Source organism: Cervus elaphus, chromosome 9, assembly GCF_910594005.1.
Source record: "Cervus elaphus chromosome 9, mCerEla1.1, whole genome shotgun sequence".
In the NCBI taxonomy this organism is placed as follows: domain Eukaryota; kingdom Metazoa; phylum Chordata; class Mammalia; order Artiodactyla; family Cervidae; genus Cervus; species Cervus elaphus.
The window spans coordinates 41682914-41704353 of NC_057823.1; the positions used below are offsets into that span (position 1 = coordinate 41682914).

General features: G+C 45.3%; 1 protein-coding gene across 1 annotated transcript; it reads left to right on the forward strand.

Moving 5' to 3' along the window:
- The first annotated feature begins 212 nt into the window (after positions 1-212).
- BTNL9 (butyrophilin like 9) lies at positions 213-21211 on the forward strand. The gene is made up of 11 exons (XM_043912478.1): positions 213-401; positions 5401-5535; positions 7340-7687; positions 9228-9509; positions 14872-15000; positions 15199-15231; positions 15523-15543; positions 16677-16697; positions 16932-16958; positions 19286-19312; positions 20277-21211. The coding sequence occupies exons 2-11, from the start codon at positions 5427-5429 to the stop codon at positions 20900-20902; spliced, it is 1623 nt and encodes a 540-aa protein (XP_043768413.1). The 5' UTR covers positions 213-401; positions 5401-5426; the 3' UTR covers positions 20903-21211.
- The last annotated feature ends 229 nt before the right edge of the window (positions 21212-21440 follow it).

The following is a 21440-nucleotide window of genomic DNA, read 5'->3' on the forward strand; positions in this document are numbered from 1 at the left end:
AGCCCCAGAGATCCTGGGCAGCCAGCTGGAGCGTCTTCTCCCTGCTCTGAGCTTCTGTAGCTTGCAGTCCCTACAAAACTCCCAGATACCTTTACCCTACTTCTAGGACCTTAGTGGGGGCACTTTCCATGGAAATTCAATTCAGGCAGGATGTGACAGAGACTTCCTCGTTTTGTTCTGTCCATCTTGGTTTTTATAACAAAGGGCAGAGCAAGCAGCATGTGTCTTAATGTGGAAGGTGGGTGGATAATTCTGTCAGAGAAGAGCTGGTCCCTTCTACTGCGCTGCCAGCTCGTGTCTAGGGGACCTTAGCATCTGGAGCCAGGATACTTTGCGATTGTCTCCCTTGCAGGGAACTTGAGATCACCTGTCATTTTGGACCCTTTGCTGCTACCTGCCAGGTATGTGACTCAATGCTGTCTAAACCTCCACCTTTCAGAAATGGGACGCAGAAAATGAGGGCTGAGGTGATAGCACAGCATGGGTTGGTACCATCTTATCAGCTGAACCTGGCTGCAGGATAAGGATGTCAGTGTGACCGAGGGGAGATGCCTGTTCTGGCAGCTCCACCTGAAGAGGAAGGATTCAGACACATCCCATTTTCCCCTCAAGCCATATGAAGCCTCACTGAAGATCTCTCCTTGGGGAAATTCATCTCCCTTAGAGACCAGGGGTGTACATACGCTTCTGGACCTATCGAAATAAAACCAAAGCAAGCCAGAGAGCATTAATTAGCAGTTTGCAGAGGGTAAAGCATTGCCTTGGGTGCTGGAAGAGGAGAGGGTGCAAGAATGCAAAAGTCCTACCCCTGGGGGCTTAAAGCTTAGGACACAGGGAATGAGAGAGGGGCAAAGCACACACAGCCCAAGCCTACAAAAGCAGCAAAAGCAAAATCAAACAATGTTTAATGAGAAACTCAAGAGCTGAAGGACTGGAAATCAAGAAAACATTAATGTTGTTCAGGAGTTGGAGATGCAGGAAGAGAAAACTGGAATGAAGCTGGAGTGTGGCCAGGTAAAAAATGAGAAGGAACAAAGAAAGAAGAGGGAAGATAAACTTGGGTGGAGGGTAGCAGCATTTCAGCAGCACTTCTTTGGCATTGGTGTGCACAACCCTTATATCTCCCTGTGTCTTCAGAGGCTCCCTGGAGAGTGGGGAGCGTGTTCCCCACCAGCAGAGCTTAGCTCTAACTTAAGACCCCCGTTTTGGCCATCCTTCTCCTCCCTGGGTCTTCCATCTTTCTCAGATCTGCAACGTGTCCAGTCTCTCACCTTTCCCCAGCAAAACCTCCCCATCAGAAAAGGAAGCTGAAATCCATTTCCACTGTGATGTGAATAGCTGCGATCAGAAGGGGTTTCCCCTCAGAGGGGTAAGGATCAGAGCATTTCAACTGCTGAGGGAGGTTGTAATAGGGAAACTTCTGGCAGCAAATGGGGAGGAGCATGCTCTTTAGAACAGGAAGGGAGCATTCAGCCCCTCTGATTTCCCTTCAAGAATTCACCAGACAGCCTCCCTCCAATTAAAGGCTTTAAAATCAGCTCCTTGGGTGTTAGAAGCAAAGGTACTATGGGGCATGACCTCCTGCTGGAGAAGATGCTGTTGACAAGGTCTGAGGGAAACACTCATTTTAAGCTGTTTTATCAGAAGTGGTTTTGTTTGTATTCACTTATTGGTTGGTTAGTCTTGCGGCTGACATCTGGGGACTCAAGCCACTTCTTCAATTGCCGGGAGATGCTGTCAGGGTGAGTGCTGCAGTCTGTGACCAGGTGGTCCCTAACAGGGGTCGTGACTTGGGGGACAGGAGAACTGAGGTGCACCCAGCCTTGACACGACACTGCTGGTGAGGAAGATTCGTCCAGAGAAGTGCAGAGCTTGGGAGGAACTCCCCCAACTCCACCACCTTCCAGTCATGTGTGCGGGGCAAGTCACTTAGCCTCCCTCTGCTTCAGTTTCCTTGTCTTTATCTTGGTCCTATAATAGTAATAATACTTCTGATATAGGATAGTCCTGGGTAGATAGTAAGCACTCAATTCATATTAGTTTTTATTATTGTGGACACATGCATGTATGTATGTGTGTTTATGACCTCTTCCATCTGCAGCCTCAGTGACTGAAATCACGAGTGTATCACAACAGAGAACTGCAGTCCTGATAGTAATTCCAGGGTCTGGAACGCACGGACTGACTGATAGATGGCAGCTTCCTCCTTGCCCAGGAATATGGGACCTTGAATACCGATTCTGCTGTGAGGTGCCCCTTCCTCCAGCTGTGGGCCTATCTAATGCCCTGTTGCGGCCTTGGGAACACCCAAGTTGTTCCTAGCACAAGTCTTGACTAATTCCTCAGAGTCTGGCCAGTCCGTATGGATCCGTAAACACCCTCTGAGCCCCTCTAGTTTTGGAAGGCGTTAGCTGGTGCTGATGTATCCTTAGAGCTTCCCATTTATAGAGCTCTATGGCCTTTGCTCCCAGTTGGTGGGCCTGTCGCAGACACATTCCTGCTGGCAGCCAAAAGGGTGAAAGGCTAGACTGCCCAGCCTGAGCCTGGACTCTGGCCCAGGGCCTCTGTTCCGCTGGTTATTGTGTGACCATATTCCAATAGCTGCTGGCCATCAAAACAGCCAGGCCCCCTTGAAAGGGGACTCTAATCTCCTTCCTTAGGGGCCCCTTCTGATGCATGAATGGAGACTCCCCAACTTAGCCTCTGCTTTCCATGAGGCAAGGCCCCTGACCGACTGACTCACAGGCCATCGCCCCTCCCTCTGGCCGTGGTCCTGTCAGCCCAGGTCCTTCCAGCACAGAGGTCATTCATGTTGCCTGCCTTCCGTTAACTTACCTGCACACCTTCTCAGACCATCTTCTGCTACGTGACCAGCAGTTTTAAAGTCTTTCACATACTGCTAGCTTTTTTTTTCATTGTCAACTCTTTTATTCTAAGAATTTTGACAGTTTAGGTAAATTAATCAATTGAAAAAGAAGAGAAAAAAATCACGACCTGAATAGTTGCAGAAAAATAATTTACTAAAACCTAATATGGTTTTCTCTCAGCTTTATGAAGTATGATTGACAAATAAAAATGGTATACATTATTTATTTTTTAAACATATTTATTTACTTGGCTGTGTTGGGTCTTAGCTGTGGCATACAGGATCTTTAGTTGTGGCGCGTTAAATTTTAGTCACGGCATGTGGGATCTAGTTCCCTGACCAGGGATTGAACCTGGGCCCCTGCATTGGCAGTGGAAAACCCTATATACAGGATCACCAGGGAAGACCCCCAGATTGTATATATTTGTACCATATGATATCTTGACAAATGCATTCATTGTGAAATGCATTTCACATTATGTGAAATAATAATCACAACCAAACTAATTAACATATCTACCATCTCACATAGTTATCTTTTTTGTTTGTTGTGAGAACACTAAAACTTTAATCTTAGAAAAATTTAAGTATACAATACAGTATTATTAATTATGATCACCGTCCTATACATTAGATCTTCAGAACTTATTCATCTTATAACTGAAAGCTTGTACCATTTGACCAACATGTACCACATTCTCCCATCCTCTTCCCCTGCTAACCATCATTCAACTCTTTGAATTCAACTTCTTTTTTTTACTGTAAACTTTCATATGTAGAATGGATAAACAAAGTCTTACTGTATAGCATAGAAAACTATATTCAATATCCTATGATAAGTCATAACGAAAATATTTTTAAAAAAGAAAGTGGATCGAACTTGGGTCTCCTGCATTGCAGGCAGATTCTTTACCGTCTGAGCCACCAGGGAAGTCTCTATAACCCAAACTGTGTGTGTGTTAGTCACTCAGTCGTGTCCAACTCTGTGATCTCATGGACTGTAGCCCACCAGGCTTCTCTGTCCCTGGTATTCTCCAGGCAAGAATATTGTGTGGGTAGCCATTCCTTTCTCCAGGGGATCTTCCCAACCCAGGGATCAAACCCAGGTCTCCCCACATTGCAGGCAGATTCTTTACCATCTGAACCACCAGGGAAGCCCAACACAAACCATAATGGAAATAAATATTTTTAGAAAAAGAATGAATCACTTTACTGTACAGCAGTAGTTAAAACATTGTAAATCAACTACACAATAAAAAAAGAACTAAAGTCCTCCATGTAAACCCTGCTGGTGATATTACCGATGGTGTGGCTGGGGCTCTGTAGCCACAAGACCCCAGGAACAGGTGCCACCTCGCAGGTCTGTGGGAAAAGGAAAACCAAACAGTGGATGGAGTGGGATGGCAGACAGAGGGAGAGGGGAGACCGGGGAAGCTGGAGAGTAGAAACTGCCATGGGCCTTTCTGCCCTGGGATGCTATGATGGAGTGAAAGGAGAGGGATGTAACCTCTAGAAGAAGATGGGGAGCAGAAAGCAGATGCTTGGAAGTTGGAGGCAGAGGGAGGAGCTGATTTTTCTTTAAAGAGCATCCATCTCACCTTGGAGACTTAACAGCCCTCTGAGATGGATTGGTTTCTTCCATTGTTCAAGTGAAAAAATTAAGGTTCAGCAAGTTACATAATCTGCCTAAAGTCCCACAACTAAATAGAGGAGAAATATGGGAAGACTTGTATATTTCCCAATATGAATCTGCTACTCTGATTCTCATATTCTCAGGCTCACTGATTCTCATATTACATTACCTCAGCTCCCCAAGGGGCATCAGGAGTGAAGAGGGAACAGCCCTTGCTTGCACTGGGGCTGGATCTCTGGGGCCGGATCTCTGGGGCCACAGGTGGGTATGGGGAGGGATCAATGAGACAGCCCCATCACTGTGGTCTTAAAGATGCTATTGACTCAGTGACAGTCACCAACTGACCTCCTGGGAACTCCACCTGAGGTCTCAGGGCTGGAAAAAGGTGTCTTAGGTGTGGCTGGAGTTAAAAGGCAGCCAGGCGTGCATGCCACTTAGGAAAGTGCACTGTGTTTGTTCCTCTGTTTTGTGAACCTGATGTTCCAGGTCAAAGGGAATCGGGAATAGGCTTGGACAGAGAAAAGGAAAACGCATCTGAGAGTTCTTATAGATTTCCCTTTGTTTGGGCCAAGTCACCGAAACCTAACTCAGCTCCCACACAATGCATGGCTCTATTCCTGGCTCAAAACAATGCAAAACTCAGAAGCTGCTTCCTCTGGGATCCTTTGACCCTGTCCTCTTGGAGGACTGTGAGTCCAAGCAAGGGTCAACATCACTACAAGCAATGCTGCCTGTTAAAATTAGAATCAACTCTCACATCTGGCTATGACTGAAAAAAAGTCAGGCACTAGAGCTTGCAAGTACCTGAAAAAAATAGACTTGAGGCAATAACAGATGTCAGGCCTGATACGTGGAGTTCTAACTCTACTGCATCACTCTGTATGTCTTTATCCCTCTGCAGGTGGCCCCCACTGCTGTGGAAAAGTGATGGATTTCTCAGTCTGCCTGAACTCCTACCAGCGAGGACGTCTGCCCAGCAGTCTCTTCTTCCTCACTCACCTGCTCCTCCTCCCCCAGCCCAGGGCGATGCACTCAGGTAACACGTCTAATCTGCATCCCAGACAGCCGGGACCTCAGTGAGCTCATCAGCTTCTGCCCACCCCTTCTGCAGGTTATTCCAGGACTGAGATCTTGCAGCCTTTTCCTAGGCTGTCTCAGGGGCTAAACAATAAGCCCTCCATCCCAGTTGTTAAAGAGTCACTGACCCTGAGCACCATTCAGCCCCTCAGTGCTCCTCCACCATCCTTTCAGGGCCCCCCTAACCCCAACAACTCCACAGCTCACAACCATGGCAGAAGGCATAGCGGGAGGGTGCCAGGAAAGTCTTATTGGTCTGTTCTTAGGCTGAACCAGTCGGAAAATATTTTTAACTCCTCTCCTGAGATATAAGCCATAGCTTTTGAAGAGCAGAAAGGATCCTGGTCATACCATCTCTCATGAAAGAAGCAACTAACAGAGAATGTAAACTAATTATGCCAATAGAATTCCCCAACTCCCTGAGCTGGAAACCAGGGATACCAAAGTGATAGACAACGCACAGCTCAAATCCTCAGTCAGTTCAAGGAAGGTGAACAGACATGATATACATGACTGTCCAGCTGTGTGACCAGAGCTGCAAGAGAAACATACCCAAGGATCTGGGATCACAGCTAAGAGACCAATTTGTTTTTTCCAGAAAGCCAAGAAGGGCCATAGAGAGGAGGTACTGTTTGAGTAGAACCTTGCAGGAGACAGTCTGTAGGAAGATGAGAGATGGAGAGTAAACTGAGGCAGGGTATGCCCAGGAAAAGGGGCAGGCATCAGGCATGGGAGCAGCGGCAGCTGGAGAGAACCTGAAGAGGGAAGCTGGTAGGAGCGGTGTCCAGGCTACACCTGGGGCAACAAGGGGTCTCATATGGAGAGAAGAAAGGTGCTCCCATGCTATATAGGCAAAGTGAAGGATGGGAGGAATTCATAAAGGAAGAATTGGGGGTGGGATTAAGCTGAGCTTTGAAAGAAGGAAAGGAGGGGCACAGAAGCCAGAAAAAAATGAATGAAGGCATGCTGGGTGGAAAGGCACCGCAGCAGGAACAGCAACTCTCATGGAAATTGCTGAAAATAGGGAGTAAAGCAGCCATGTGGAGACATCACTGCAGAGGACAATCAAATGAAAGATCCAGATAAATAAAAATCTCGACAGCAGGATTTGATCTTAGATAGGAAAACCCATGAGGCAAGAAGCACCCCCCATCAATTATTTTAATATTCTTTGTTATTATAGAAGCTGTGTGTGTACATTATAAAATATTAGAAAATCAGACAAAGCAAAAATAAGAAAACATCTATTCGCACCATGCAGAAATGATCACCATCAATAATTTGGTCTTTCTTCTTTCAGATTTTTTATTCTGCACATTTATGCCAACACATCAATTTTTATTCACATAAGAGGATAATGTACATTTTTTTTTCTGCCAAAGATTCCATTTAATTTAATGCCCTGGCCATATTGAGACAACCATCCCCTGAATAATATTGGCAGCTGGTTGATTCAAACCAGCTACCAGTAGCCCACCACACATTTTTATCTGGTTGTAATGTGTTTTGTGTAGTTTTTAATGTGGCATATCCAACTATTTCATGACAATTACTTGTTCAAGAAACAGGATTGGTTGTCCTGTAGAGTGTTTCACCTTTGTCATTTGAATAGTTCACTGTGGATTTCTGAGCTGCAGAAAACAAATAAACATACTTTTGAGGTATTAAATTACATGGAACTGTTGGCCAAAAAAAAAAAAAAAAAACCACAAAACATATGTACACTATGTTAATCTGGGCCACTGTCTGGGATCTTGTCCTAGAGGAGATCAGGGTGGTAGGCCATGAGGAACCCATTCTGGCACACGTCGGGGAAGAAGTGGAATTCTCCTGCCACCTGTCACCATATCGAGACGCCGAGCACATGGAGATCCTCTGGTTCCGGAGCCAGGCCTCCAACGTGGTGCACTTGTACCGGGAGCATCAGGAGGTCTATGGCTGGCAGATGAAGCAGTTCCAGAACAGGACCCAACTCATCACGGAGGACATCGCAGATGGCAGCGTGACTCTGCGGCTCCATGGCGTGGTCCCCGCCGACGAGGGTCTGTATGGGTGCCACTTCCACTCCAGCGACTTCACTGGGGAAGCGACCTGGGAGCTGGAGGTAGCAGGTGCGTGACCCGGTCAATCCCCAACACAGAGGGGAGAAGGATCCATTTGGAGAGAGCTCAAGAGAAGATAGATTGAAAAGCACAGAGAAAGGGAAATTTTCTCTAATTAAAAAAAAAAAAGAATATTAAGAAAGATTCATTAGGAAATGAACCCCACCAAATGCACACATAATGGCCCTTAAACAAAGGAAAAGACAATTATTTTACTCACAGTGAGGAAAAGGCAAATTAAAACTACAGAGAGGTAATTTTTCCCTATCAGACTGACAAACATTCAATAGTTGGACTACCCACTCTTGATGGAGGAAGCAGGCCCCTTCTTACTGTGCTGATGGAATTCAAAGTCCCGAGCTCCAGGGTAGGGGGGATTTGGCAATAGCTAACAGGACTTCCTTTGTGTCTGCCTTTGAACAGCAATTCCACCTCTGGGAGTTGACCCTAGAGATATACCTCCCCCAACTCCAATAAGAAAGAAAAGCATTTGTATAAATTTACATTGTATAGCGGTGTTTCTGCTGTTCAGTCCCTAAAGTCATGTCCAAGTTTTTGTGATCACGTGGCCTACAGCACATCAGGCTCCTCTGTCTTCCTCAAATTCATGTCCATTGATTCATTGATGTCACATAACCAACTCATCCTGTACCACCCCCTTCTCCTCCTGCCTTCAGTCTTTCCCAGCATCAGGGTCTTTTCCAATGAGTCGGCTCCTTGCATCAGGTGGCCAAAGTATTGGAGCTTCAGCTTCAGCTTCAGTCCTTTCAACAAGTAGTTAGGGTTGATGGGAAACTCCCTAAATGTCCAAGCATAGGTGCTGAGTAAGGTCTATGTGAAGCTATGTAGCCTAAAAAAAAGAGAGAGAGAGAGAGAGAGAAAATGAGGATGAGCGCTAAGCTGATATGGAGTGATTTCTAGGGTGTTTTTAAGAGAAAAAAGCAAGATGCAAAAGAAGCTCTATAGCATATTAATTTTTGTGTAAGAAAGGAGGAGAAACATATCACAAAAGAAACATAGGAAGCTAATGAAATTGGTTACTTAAAGGAGAGGGAGCAATGAGATACAAAGGATGGAGAAAGGCCTGGGGCTTTTTTGATCTACTCGTTTCTTATAGCATTGATGTTTAAACCATATTAATATTTTGCATATTCAAAATATAAAGCTAGTTTACTTGGGTAGAGAGATTTTAAAAAAGTATGCATAACAAAGATACTTTAGTTCTGGCAGGATTCAAGAGATAGAGAAGACAATCTCTTGAAATTTGGGATGGGATTACTCTTCAACCTAGGGGTACGGTCCTTTGCATTATATGGCTAAATACCAGCAGCCTTTCCCTATTTTAAGATGCCCTTCAGAGGTAGTGCTGTCCCCACATGCCATCTACAGTTTAGCCTGTCATTTATAGTCCATGGTGGACTGCAAGCCCACATGTGTTGAGTGGTCACAGTCACCATGCCTTATGGTGACTGCAAATGGTGAATGGTGATGAACTTCATGTACATCTGGGCAGGAGCCTGATCTTTCCTACTCTTCCTGCCTCTCCCAGGACTGGGCTCAGACCCTCATATCGCCATTGAGGGCTTCAAGGAGGGAGGCATTCAGCTAAGGTGCCACTCCAGTGGTTGGTACCCCAAGCCACAGGCTCAGTGGAGAGACCATCAGGGACGATGCCTGCCCCCGGAGACTGAAAACATCACTGAGGATGTCCAAGGCCTGTTCAGTCTGGAAACATCTGTGGTCGTCCAAGAGGGGGCCCACAGCAACGTGTCCTGCTCCATCCAGAACCAACTCCTAGGCCAAAAGAAAGAGTTTGTGATCCACATAGCAGGTCAGTGGGTGCCAGCTCACCCTCATCTTCTTAGTCTTCAAGTTCTCCATGTCCATTTTCCCTATGTGTGTGTGTGCTCAGTCACTTCAATCGCGTTTGACTCTTTACAACCCCTTGGACTATAGCCTGCCACACTCTTCTGTCCATGGGATTCTCCAGGCAAGAATACTGGAGTGGGTTGCCTTGTCCTCCTCCAGGCCATTATCTCCAAAACCATCTATTAGGACAGAAGGGCTCTGGAGCTTGGTTGTGTACAGGGCAGGCTGAACTTGACAACTGAAGCCATAATATTTAAAACCTACTAAGAGTACAGTAATTGGGGGAGGTTCCAGAAAGCCAATATTATCAGAGAGCATCATAAGAACCCACATGTTCCTAATTTTATCCCTCAAACAATATTTATTGAGCACTCACAATATTCCCCAAACCCCTGCCCTCAGGTGCACATCCCATGGGGGAAACAGATACACAAAAGAGTAAATTATAGCACATGTTCAGAGGTGTTAGGTGATACAGAGAAACATGAGGCAGGGAAGAGGGCTAAGTATGGTGGGTTGTATATACATACATGGGTTTTAAAGTGGTGAATCAGGAAAGAAGACCGTTAGGCAATGAGTTGAAAGTGAGGCCATTATCTAGCATCAAAGTTTTATTATGAGGCCCCCACTGATGGATTTAATGTTCATAGGGATATATATGTGTGTGACACATAGTTCACCCAAAATTCACCTGGTAATTGGGTAACTGGTAACATCTGTGTGAGCTAATTGCTTTTATTGCAAAGGAGAAAGATATCTCTTATCTTGATGACAAGCATGTAGCTACAACTTGGAGCCAGGTGCCTAAGTGAAGCTCCCAGGAGGCCTGGAGATAGGAGTGCTTTTTTCTTGATGTTTCCATTTCAAAGAGATGGCTCTGAGCTCCTTAAGAAAATCATTCCTGGATTGTAAACCTTGAAGGTCCTTATATAACTTTCAGAAAGATTTATATACATCTTGAAGGAATGTGAGTGCTAAGTCACTTCAGTCGTGTCCGATTCCTTTTGACCCCATGAACTGTAGTCTGCTGGGCTCCTCTGTCCATGGGATTTTCCAAACAAGAATACTGGAGTGTGTTGCCATTTCCTCCTCCAGGTGATCTTCCCGACCCAGGGACTGAACGCAGGTCTCTTGCATCTCCTGCACTGGCAGTCAGGTTCTTTTTTTTTAACCAGTTTTTTTTTTAATTAATTAATTTATTTTAATTGGAGGATAATCACTTTACAATATTGTGATGTTTTTGCCACACATCAGCATGAATCAGCCACAGGTATACATGTGTCCCCCCCATTCTGCGCCCACCTCCCTCCCACCCTATCCCTCTGGTTGTCCCAGAGCACCAGCTTTGGGTGCCCTGCTTCATGCATCAAACTTGCACTGGTCATCTGTTTTACATATGGTAATGTACATGTTTCAGTGCTATTCTCTCAAATCCCACCCTCACCTTCTCCCACTGAGTCCAAAAGTTTGTTCTTTACATCTGTGTCTCCTGCATATAGGATCACCAGTACCATCTTTGTAAATTCCATATATATGCATTAATATACAGTATTTGTTTTTTTTTGACTTCACTCTGTATAATAGGCTCCAGGTTCATCCACCTCAATTAGAACCGACTCAAATGCATTCGTTTTATAGCTGAGTAATATTCCATTGTGTATATGTACCACAACTTCTTTGTGCATTCATCTACTGATGGACATCTAGGTTGCTTCCATGTCCTAGCTATTGTAAACAGTGTTGCAGTGAATGTGTGCAGGGTATGTGTGTCTCTTTCAATTCTGGTTTCCTCAGGTTTCCTCTGGTTTCCACTATGCCCAGTAGTGGGATTGCTGGGTCATATGGCAGTTATATTCCCATTTTTTTAAAGGAATTTTCACACTGTTCTCCATAGTGACTGTACCAGTTTGCATTCCCACCAACAGTGCAAGAGGGTTCCCTTTTCTCCACACCCTCTCCAGCATATATTGTTTGTAGACTTTTTGATGATGGCCATTCTGACTGGTGTGAGATGATACCTCATTGTGGTTTTGATTTGGATTTCTCTAACAATGAGTGATGTTGAGTATCTTTTCATGTGTTTATTAGCTATTGGTATGTCTTCTTTGGAGAAATGTCTGTTTAGGTCTTTTGCCCACTTTTTGATTGGATTGTTCGTTTTTCTGGTATTGAGATGCATGAGCTGCTTGTATAGTTTGGAGATTAATTCTTTGTCAGTTATTTCATTTGCTATTATTTTCTCTCATTCTTAGGGCTGTCTTTTCACCTTGCTTATAGTTTCCTTCTTTGTGCAAATGCTTTTAGGTTTAATTAGGTCCCGTTTGTTTATTTTTGTTTTTATTTCCATTACTCTGGGAGATGGGTCATAGAGGATCTTGCTGTGATTTATGTCAGAGAGTGTTAGCAGTTGAGTTCTTTGCCACTAGTGTCACCTGGGAAGCACTTGAAGGGATAGAGAAAGAATTTATAAATTTTCTAAAGGAAACAGTCTAAGAGAAGAACGGGAATCTTGCTCACTTTTTTGCACAAATTTTTAAATTTGTGTTTAACCTTGACAAAGGATGTTGGTCACATGGATTTCTGCAAGGAGACCATTTAGGTAGAGGGAACAGCAAGTGCAAAGGTCCTGGGGTGGAAACGTGTATAGCTATTGGAGGAGCTGGAAAGACGCAGGAAAGGCTGGAACAGAGAGCCAGATGGAGATCAAAGGTCATCAAGGCTTAGGACTCTGAGCTCTTTACCTCCTAGGTCAGTGCTTCAAAAACCATCTGTGGTGAAGGACCAGTCCTTTGTGGCTCAATACTTTTACCAAGATAATAAAAATGCACTGCTAAAAAAAAGAAAATTAAAAACCAACCAAAACAACACATTATGTTAAGTAAAATAAAAACAAACACAAAGGGACAAATATTGTATGATTCTATTTATATGAGGTACCCAGCATCGTCAATTCATAGAGAGGAAAAGCAGAATAGAAGTTATCAGTGGCTGGGGTGGGAAGATTGGGGAGTTAGTGTTTAATGGTTACAGACTCTCAGTTTGGGACAATTAAAAAAAGTTCTGCTGGTGTTGGTGGCACAACTATGTTGGTGTACCTTTTTATTTTTTGTTTTTTTGGCCACACCACATGGCTTGCAGGATCTGAGTTCCTCAACCAGGGATTGAACTCAGTGGACTGCCAGAGAATTTCCAGTGTTAATGTACTTAATGCCACTGAACTATAAACTTAAAATGGTTAAGATAGTAAATTTTATGTTATGTTTATTTTACTGCAATGAAAAAGAAAAAATGAAAGACCATTGAGATAAAAGCACCAATTTCATTATCTTCAACAGACATAAAATTATTCTGTTAAATTTCAACAAGAGTTTCTAGAGAATTGCTCTGTTTTGCATGTATTTCTTTACTGTCTGGCCACTGTCTCTGTAAGCTCTGCAGCACACTCTGCTTCTGGGCAGATCCTCCTTAGGACTCCTGGAGTGGGAAGAGGGGAACTGTCAGTCAGCCCTACATGGCTTTGCTAACATTTCTTGCAAAGGTGTGATAAGAAGTAGAAGCCAGGTGCTTTCATGAAGGGCAAGATGACACATGGATTCGTCAGAGCAATCAGTTCAGTTCAGTTTAATCACTCAGTCGTGTCCGACTCTTTGCGACCCCATGGACTGTAGTGTGCCAGGCTTCCCTGTGCATCACCAACTCCCAGAGCTTACTCAGACTCATGTCCACCAAGTCGGTGATGCCTTCCAACAATATCATCCTCTGTTGTCCCCTTCTGCTCCCTTCAATCTTTCCCAGCATCAGGGTCTTTTCAAATGAGTCAGTTCTTTGCATCAGATGGCCAAAGTATTGGAGTTTCAACGTCAGCATCAGTCCTTCCAGTGAATATTCAGGACTGATTTCCCTTAGGATGGACTGATTGGATCTCCTTGCAGTTCAAGGGACTCTCAAGAGTCTTTCTCCAACACCACAGTTCAAAAGCATCAATTCTTCAGCACTCAGCTTTCTTTATAGTCCAACTCTCACATTCATACATGACTACTGGAAAAACCATAGCTCTGACTAGATGGACCTTTGTTGGCGAAGTAATGTCTCTGTTTTTTAATATGCTGTCTAGGTTGGTCATAACTTTCCTTCCAAGGAGCAAGCATCTTTTAATTTCATGGCTGAAGTCATCATCTGCAGTGATTTTGGAGTCCAAAATTATAAAGTCTGTCACTGTTTCCATTGTTTCCCCATCCATTTCCCATAAAGTGATGGGACTGGATGCCATGATCTTAGTTTTCTGAAATGTTGAGTTTTAAGCCAACTTTTTCACTCTCTTCTTTCACTTTCATCAAGAGGCTCTTCAGTTCCTCTTCGCTTTCTGCCATAAGGATGGTGTCATCTGCATATTTAAGGTTATTGATATTTCTCCCAGCAATCTTGATTCCAGCTTCTGCTTCATCCAACCCAGCATTTTGCATGATGTACTCTGCATATAAGTTAAATAAGCAGGGTGACAATATACAGCTTTGACATACTCCTTTCCCAATTTGGAACCAGTCTGTTGTTCCATGTCCAGTTCTTTTTTTTTTTTTTTTTTTCATGTCCAGTTCTAACTGTTGCTTCTTGACCTGCACACAGATTTCTCAAGAGGCAGGTCAGGTGGTCTGGTATTCTCATCTCTTTAAGAATTTTCCACAGTTTGTCAGAGCAATAGGTAGCAATTATTCACTGGGTTTAAGATATCAACACCTTGATTTCTAATGTTCTTAGATGTAAAGCAAGAGTGAGAAGAAGTAGAGGGAGGTCAGGGCTTTGGTCACATAAGTTCTAAGATGAAGGACTGGGCAGAGCCCATCAGCTCCTTCCTTTTAGATCCCTCAGTTTGCAGTCTTTTCCCCTCTGTGCTGAGCAAGTTCAAGTTCCCACTCTTCCTCAGATGCTGCCTCTCCTGAGCACCATGTAATGGCTCTCATGCCCATTTTACAGATGGCTGGGGTGGGGCGCGTGATTCCCAGGTGGCTCAGTGGGAAAAGATCTGCCTGCCATGCAGGAGACACATGAAATGTGGGTTCAATCGCTGGATATGAAGATCCCCCGGAGGAGGGCATGGCAACCCACTCCAGTATTCTTGCCTGGAGAATCCCATGGACAGAGGAGCCTGGTGGGTTACAGTTGATGGGGTTGCAAAGAGTTGAACACATGACTGAAGTGACTAAGCACGCACACACACTTGGTAGGGCCCAGGAAGTGCCAACCAGTCGCTAGAAAGATTTTCGGGCACACGGTGTCCGGACCAGTCTTCTCACTTAGGATTTAGTGATGAGTGGAGTGTTTTCCAGATGTGTTTTTACCCGGAACCTCTCCCTGGAAGAGAGCTTTCCTTGGGACTCTGGTGGGCCTGCTGCTCCTTCTGGCTTTCCTCATGATGCTGGTGCTGTACTTCTTTCGGAAGCAACGGAAGTCCCAAGGTACCAGGCAGTCAGGGGGCTGCCCTCCTGGAACTGGCTTTACCCAGGAGAAAAGTGGTGGAGGCGGCCATGGTGGTGGGGTGGGGAAGGCCACTGCTGAGGGGCAATCGTGCCCAGAGGCCGGGCTGGAATGGGACTCGGAAAACAGGCAGAGGAGCACACGCACTGACCTCTACTCCCCTTTCTTCTTCCTTTCAGAAAAGCTGAAGAAGCAGATAGAGAAAGACAAAGGTAAGCAGGAGGAAAGACGAGCTTTACACCCACATCTCTGACTAACAGAAGTGGGGGCACTGAGTCAAGAAGAAAAGTAGGTCACGGGGGGTTAGGGGAGTTTGGGAGAGGGCAGAGAAGGATTGAGGCACAGGTTTATTTTCACTTATCTTGCCTTGGAGCCTGTTCCTCCCCCGTGTTCAGCCCAAACTGACTCTCCAGAGCATGTGGGTTCCAAGTCTGTGCACTTTGGAGAAGCAAGCCCTCAGTGATGAATGGCAATTTTTCTCTATTCTTTGTTTCTTTCTCCAGGGAAACTCACAGTGGAGCTGGGTAAGTTCTGGGTGCCATGCCCATTGTGCTGGCCCTGGGCTGGGGGGGGGGGGGGGGGAACCCATGGCAGAAGCAGGGGTTCAGTGATTTTAGGCCCCCTTTGGAGAGCACTGAATCACAGTGATCTAATTCTACATCCAGCCCTCTGCACATCCTGCCTTTCCCCTCCCAAATGGATGTGTGCACACCTGCCAAGGAAGTATGACTTAAGATTTTCTGGATAGATTTTGCCAGGCCCTCTCCTGCAAATTATATGATTCAGTTACAGTTCCACAGTTAAAGGTCTCCTTCTGGTTCATCTTCCTAGGATAGCCTTCTCTTTTTAAAGCAAATGTCACCGAGAAAGAAGGCATCTGTAATTTACCAAAGTGAAAGTAATTTATCAAATCCACTTTTCTCCCCAGGGGGACTCAGCACCTTGAAACCATGTTGGGGGAGGAGGAAAGAGTGGATTCAAAGGATGAGGGGATGGAGGAGAAGGTCACAATGGGTAGGGAAGACCTTGAGAACCACTTTGTCTGCCCCAGAAAAACACCAGACAAAATAGTGAAGTAGAAGCTTGTCTTGCAGTCTATCTAGTCATGCAGGGGAAAACAAACAAAAGGCAATTAACCAAACAACAACAAAACATCATGATAAGTCAATAACACCATGGTCTCAATTAGTATATATTATTGCCTTTCCTAGTCTTAACTTTTAAAAGATGGCACAGAGTAGAGAACTCAGAGGAATGCATTTCTGGTGGCAAAATATCAGAGTCTTGGTATCTGGCCAGGGGAAATAATTGAGTGTGATATCCACCCAGTTTTTTAAATAATGTAACCAGTAAGTGACCTTGAGGTTCATGTAGGAGGTGCCCAGTGCCTGGACTTACACAAGTCTTCCTGCCTAGGAAAAGCTTGCAGTTTCAGGGCAAAAGTTTTCCCTTCCCAGCCCTGTGCAGATTTCTGCCATAGAGCAAAGAATAGGATGAGGAGTAAGAATCTTGCAGATGAGTGATGCAGCACCTAAAGCAGGATTGGAATGAGTAGTAGTTTAAGACTATGAAACCTTGTCTCAGTGACCTAACTGCCTCGCAAAGATGGTTTCACTCATCCAAAGGCTGATATTTTCTCTGTGGGTTCTGCTTACAGGGAAGCTTCAGGTAGAGCTGGGTAAGTGACTCTCCCCTGCCCAGAACTATTTCTTCTTGTCTACCTTGTAGCATCTGGTTATCTGTGAATGTTCTTCTGATCTCCCAAGCAGGTATGATGGCCAGATTGGAACCCTGCTGGCTGTGTGGGTGGCAGGAGAAGGGGAGTGGAGCAGGGGTGGGTGCAAAATTTAATGTGTGAACAAGGAGGCTGAAGGGACTTTGTTCTAATTCTGCTTTTCCTTGGCTACTTCAGACTGGAGAAGGGCTGAAGGCCAGGCTGGTGAGTGAAGCCTATGTTTCTCCCACTGTCCACTTTATGTCTCAGCATCCTAGTCACCTGCTCTAACCAACTATGCTTCATTCTGATTTATTCCATTGCTACCAACACATGTATCAATCTTTGTCACTCGGTATAGGTTATATTTGACTTTGACTTTTATATTTATTTTTACATTGTCCTGAGGTGTAAGCATACAGTAAATCATTGGTGCCAATCCTGGCTGCACATCAGAATCACCTAGATTCCTGGTGCCTGCCCTCAAAGACTCTTACCTGTGGTTCTGGAATGGGCATGTTACCTTACATGTAAATATTTGTCCCTGTACCTTTTTCCATTTCCCCAGTAAAGCAACCACTAATGTGCATCTTTATTTTGTATGTATTCTTGCAAGAGGAGGCATTTCTGTTTTGTGCGCATACACTGTAGTTACTGTAAAGATATTTACGGTCTCATGCTGTTCCTTGCTTTTCTCACTCATCACTGTGCTTTAATATCCATCCCTGCTGCCACATGTAAATCTAGTCTGTATCTCCTCACTGCAGAGCACTCCATTTGAGCCAGCCACCCTCCTGGAGTAGACATCCAGCCTTCTTCTAGCTCCATATCACTACAGACCACTAGTGCTGAATAAATTGTCTTCTGGCCCTGTGTGGAGATTTCTCTAAAGGGAGAAGTGATGGCCCACTAGGGATGTCTCACTAAGTGGGATAGAGAGGGATTCCTGAAAGTAGCACCATCATCCCATGCCAGCAGTGCATGGAAGCTCCATGAGCCCATATCTCGTGTGAGCCAGCTTTCTAAGCTTGCCAGTCAATGGAGATAACTAATTATTCTTTGGGTTTGCAGTCATCTGAGCACTAAGAAATCTGAGCATCTCTTTACATGCTAGCTGGCTTTTGCGTTTCCTCTTCTGAAAATTGCCAGTTCATGTCCTTTGCCTATTTTCCATATGTTGTTGCTATCTTTTTCTTGTTGATTCACAGGACAGGGCTGGTGTCAGTGCTGGGGAATGGAGCCTTTTGGCTTGCAGGCATCCTTCATGCAATATTATTATTATTATTGTATAATATATATGATAGTAATCTCTCATTGTTATTACACATTGTGGATTCCTTCTTATCTTCTGTCATCTGCTATTAGCTTTGTCCAATGGTGCCCCTTATTGAAAAGAATTAGTTCTGATGAAATATAATTTATCGCACTTTTACTTTATGGTTTGTGTCTTTGAACTTTTGTTGAAGATCTTCTTCAGATTTAGGTCACAAATCTAGTCGCCTACATTTTCTTCTACTCACTTTATATGTTATGTGTAAGTTTTCTTATCCATCTAAAATTCACCTTTTTTATGTGGTGTTAGACAAGAATCCAGTAATTTTTCTCATATAAAGAGTTAGCTTTCCCAGTGCCACTTACTACACATATTTGTGACTTACCCATTGATGTGGACATCACCTTTAGTGCATATTCAGTTGCCATGTCTTGATGGGTCTGCCTCTTGGTCACCTATTACCTTGGCTTTTAAAGTACCTGAAAGTACAAGTTCTTCTCCATTTCCCCTTCCTTTTTAAAGTTCACAGACCTTTTTAAAATATAAATTTTAGGGTAAATTTATGAAGTTCCCCAAAACATCCAAAAGTAGTTTTAGCTGGGGTTGGTTTGAATTTACAGCTAAATTTAGGGAGGATTGAAATCTGTATAGATTTGAGTTATTCTATGCAAAAGCTCTAGATTTGTGAAGTTTTACTGGTTATTCTGATGCAAAATCAGGGTTGAAAGGCCCTGCTATAAATTTATGGAGCTCTGAAAACATCTTCTACTGCTTCTGCATTTTGTGACTTTGGTGCTCTCTTCTGTAATATAGGAGGAGATAAAACAAACCAGAAACCCACACAGAATAGCTCCCAGTAAGAAAGAGAGCAAGTCAGGGTGTCCAGAGGATGTCTTAGGACAGGAGCTGAGCTCAGCTGGGCCTCCTGGGGACTAAGCCAGTCAGAAATGGAGGCTTTATTTCCATCCTTCAAGGCATCCCAATTGCCTGTATTGGTTCTCTTTGCTCACATACTCTGTCATCCCACTAACCAGCACCACCTCTGCCTGCACACAGCTTTGGCATAAGCCCGCACTGGCACCAGCCTCCCTACCCAATCCCAAATTCCTGGGAAGATGCCATGGTGGACCCAGGCTAGTCTGGGTCCAAACAAGTTATCTTGGTGGAAATGAGATTATTCAGTTTACAGGCATCCTTCATGCATCTTGAGGCTCCCTCAAGGTTCCAGAGTTACTGACTCAGATCTCTGAGCCTCTTTTTCTTCTCTGTTTGGTTTCAGAGTGGAGAGCAGCTCAACGACATGCAGGTAACTGAAGCCAAGGAGCTGTATCTTGTGAATTAGGTTGGCTGGACCTTAATCAGAAGGGAGGTATCCAGAACTGAGATTAGAGGAAGGATCTGTCCAGGAGCCATGCATGGAGCCTGCATACAAACTCACAGGCTCACTTGCACACACACACAACGTGACACATATGCCTGCACACATACATGCTCATATGCACAAATGAGATTGCACTCACACATGCACACATTTGTGTGCACGCTGATGCTCCCACATGCATATAACTTTCTGGGTTTTACTAGATTTGTTTCCATTTGGCAGAACTTCCCACATTATCTGACAGAGGGATCCTTGGGGTCCCTGTCCATCAAATGAGTGTGATTGGGGCGGGGGTCGGGGGGGGTGGGGGTGGGGGTGTGGGGATAGGTTGCTGGAGTGCTCCTTCCTATTGATTGTGTGTGTGTGTGCTGAGTCACTGCAGTCGTGTAGGACTCTGCCACCCTATGGGCTGTAGCCGGCCAGATTCCTCTGTCCATGGGATTCTCCAGGCAAGAATACTGGAGTGGGTTGCTATGCCCGCCTCCAGGGGATCTTCCCGACGCAGGGATCAACCCCTCTTGCTTATGTCTCGGGCACTGGCAGACGGGTTCTTTACCTCTAACGCTACCTGGGGAGCCCTCTTACGGTCCAGGTCTTGGGAAAAGTGAGCCCGCCTCCATCCCCACAAACCTCCCTCATTTGCTATCCATGCTCTGTATGGCACCATGGAATTCAAGAGCCTTCCGGTTCAGGAAGGAAATGAATTCCTCTTAACACTTTCAAAAGCTAGGGAGTGACTTCCGTGCCTCTTCAGTCCCAGGAGAGGGGTGACTATTCCACCGATTTCTCCATCGGGAGGACTAAAGGTTTGCCTAGCAGGGGAGGGGACAGGGATGTGGGTGGGGGCAGAATCGTCCCTGGCGGGCACTGACCCTGTGCCTTTGCGCAGTGGATGTGACCCTGGATCCTGGCTCCGCCCACCCCAGCCTGGAGGTTTCCGAGGATGGCAAAAGCGTGTCCTCACGCAGGATGGCGCCAGGCTCAGCGGTGGCCGACCCTCAGTGGTTCTCTGAGCAGACGTGCGTCCTGAGCCGGGAGCGCTTCTCCACTGGCCGCCACTACTGGGAGGTGCACGTGGGCCGCCGCAGCCGCTGGTTCCTCGGTGTGTGTCTGGCAGCGGTGCCGAGTGCAGGGCATGCTCGCATGAGCCCGGCGACTGGCTACTGGGTGATGGGGCTGTGGAACAGCTGTGAGTACTTCGTCCTAGACCAGCACCGCCTCCCGCTCAGCCTGCGCGTGCCGCCCCGCTGCGTGGGCATCTTTCTGGATGTTGAGGCTGGAAAGCTGTCCTTCTTCAATGTGTCCGACGGCTCCCACATTTTCACCTTCACTGACACCTTCTCGGGGATGCTCTGCGCGTATTTCAGGCCTAGAGCCCACGATGGCAGCGAACACTCAGATCCGCTCACCATCTGCCCATTACCAGTTGGTGAGAAACGCGTCCTCGAAGAGGAGGACAGTGACGCCTGGTTTCAACCCTCTGAGTCCTCGAATCCTGCCCTGGGCCTGTGGTGAAGTGCTTTTGTGGCCACTGGACTGGGTCCTGGGCGGCTTCCTGGATACCCAGCTGGCGCTATGCTCTCCTGCTTCCTGTAAAGCCAACAGACACACTCACTGTCTGCTCCAGAATGTGGCAAAAGCTAAAAGGATCAGTGTAGCAGAAAGGGGGCAAAGAGAGACCTTTGCCTATGTAGATGTGAATGTGTACATGTATGAATATGATTTTCTTCCTTTTTTTTTTTTTAAAGAAAGACAATTCCAAAGCTTATGTGTGTGTGTTGTAGGATTGAGCAGATGAGTAAACATATGTTCATGTTGCTAGGAGTCAGTGTTCACTGTGAAGACATGAAAGAAACTGGAATGGGGGGAAAAAGAGGAGATAATTTATCAGATAAGATTAGTGGTGTCAGTTAACCTCTGTATTTTAATATTTTTTTATGTATTTTCTAGAGCTAGAAAGGTCTGGAAACAATGACACTTCATAAGCAATAAGTTCACCTTAGGCTCAGATGCTAGTTCTCACTGCCAATTAGCACCAAAATGAACTTGGACA

Excerpts from the sequence above, each read along its gene's own strand:
- BTNL9 (XM_043912478.1), top strand. The coding sequence starts at position 5,427 with ATGGATTTCTCAGTCTGCCTGAACTCCTACCAGCGAGGACGTCTGCCC. Across the intron at positions 15,232-15,522 it reads GCAGATAGAGAAAGACAAAG|GGAAACTCACAGTGGAGCTG; the intron begins GTAAGCAGGAGG and ends TTCTTTCTCCAG. Across the intron at positions 16,959-19,285 it reads AAGGGCTGAAGGCCAGGCTG|AGTGGAGAGCAGCTCAACGA; the intron begins GTGAGTGAAGCC and ends GTTTGGTTTCAG.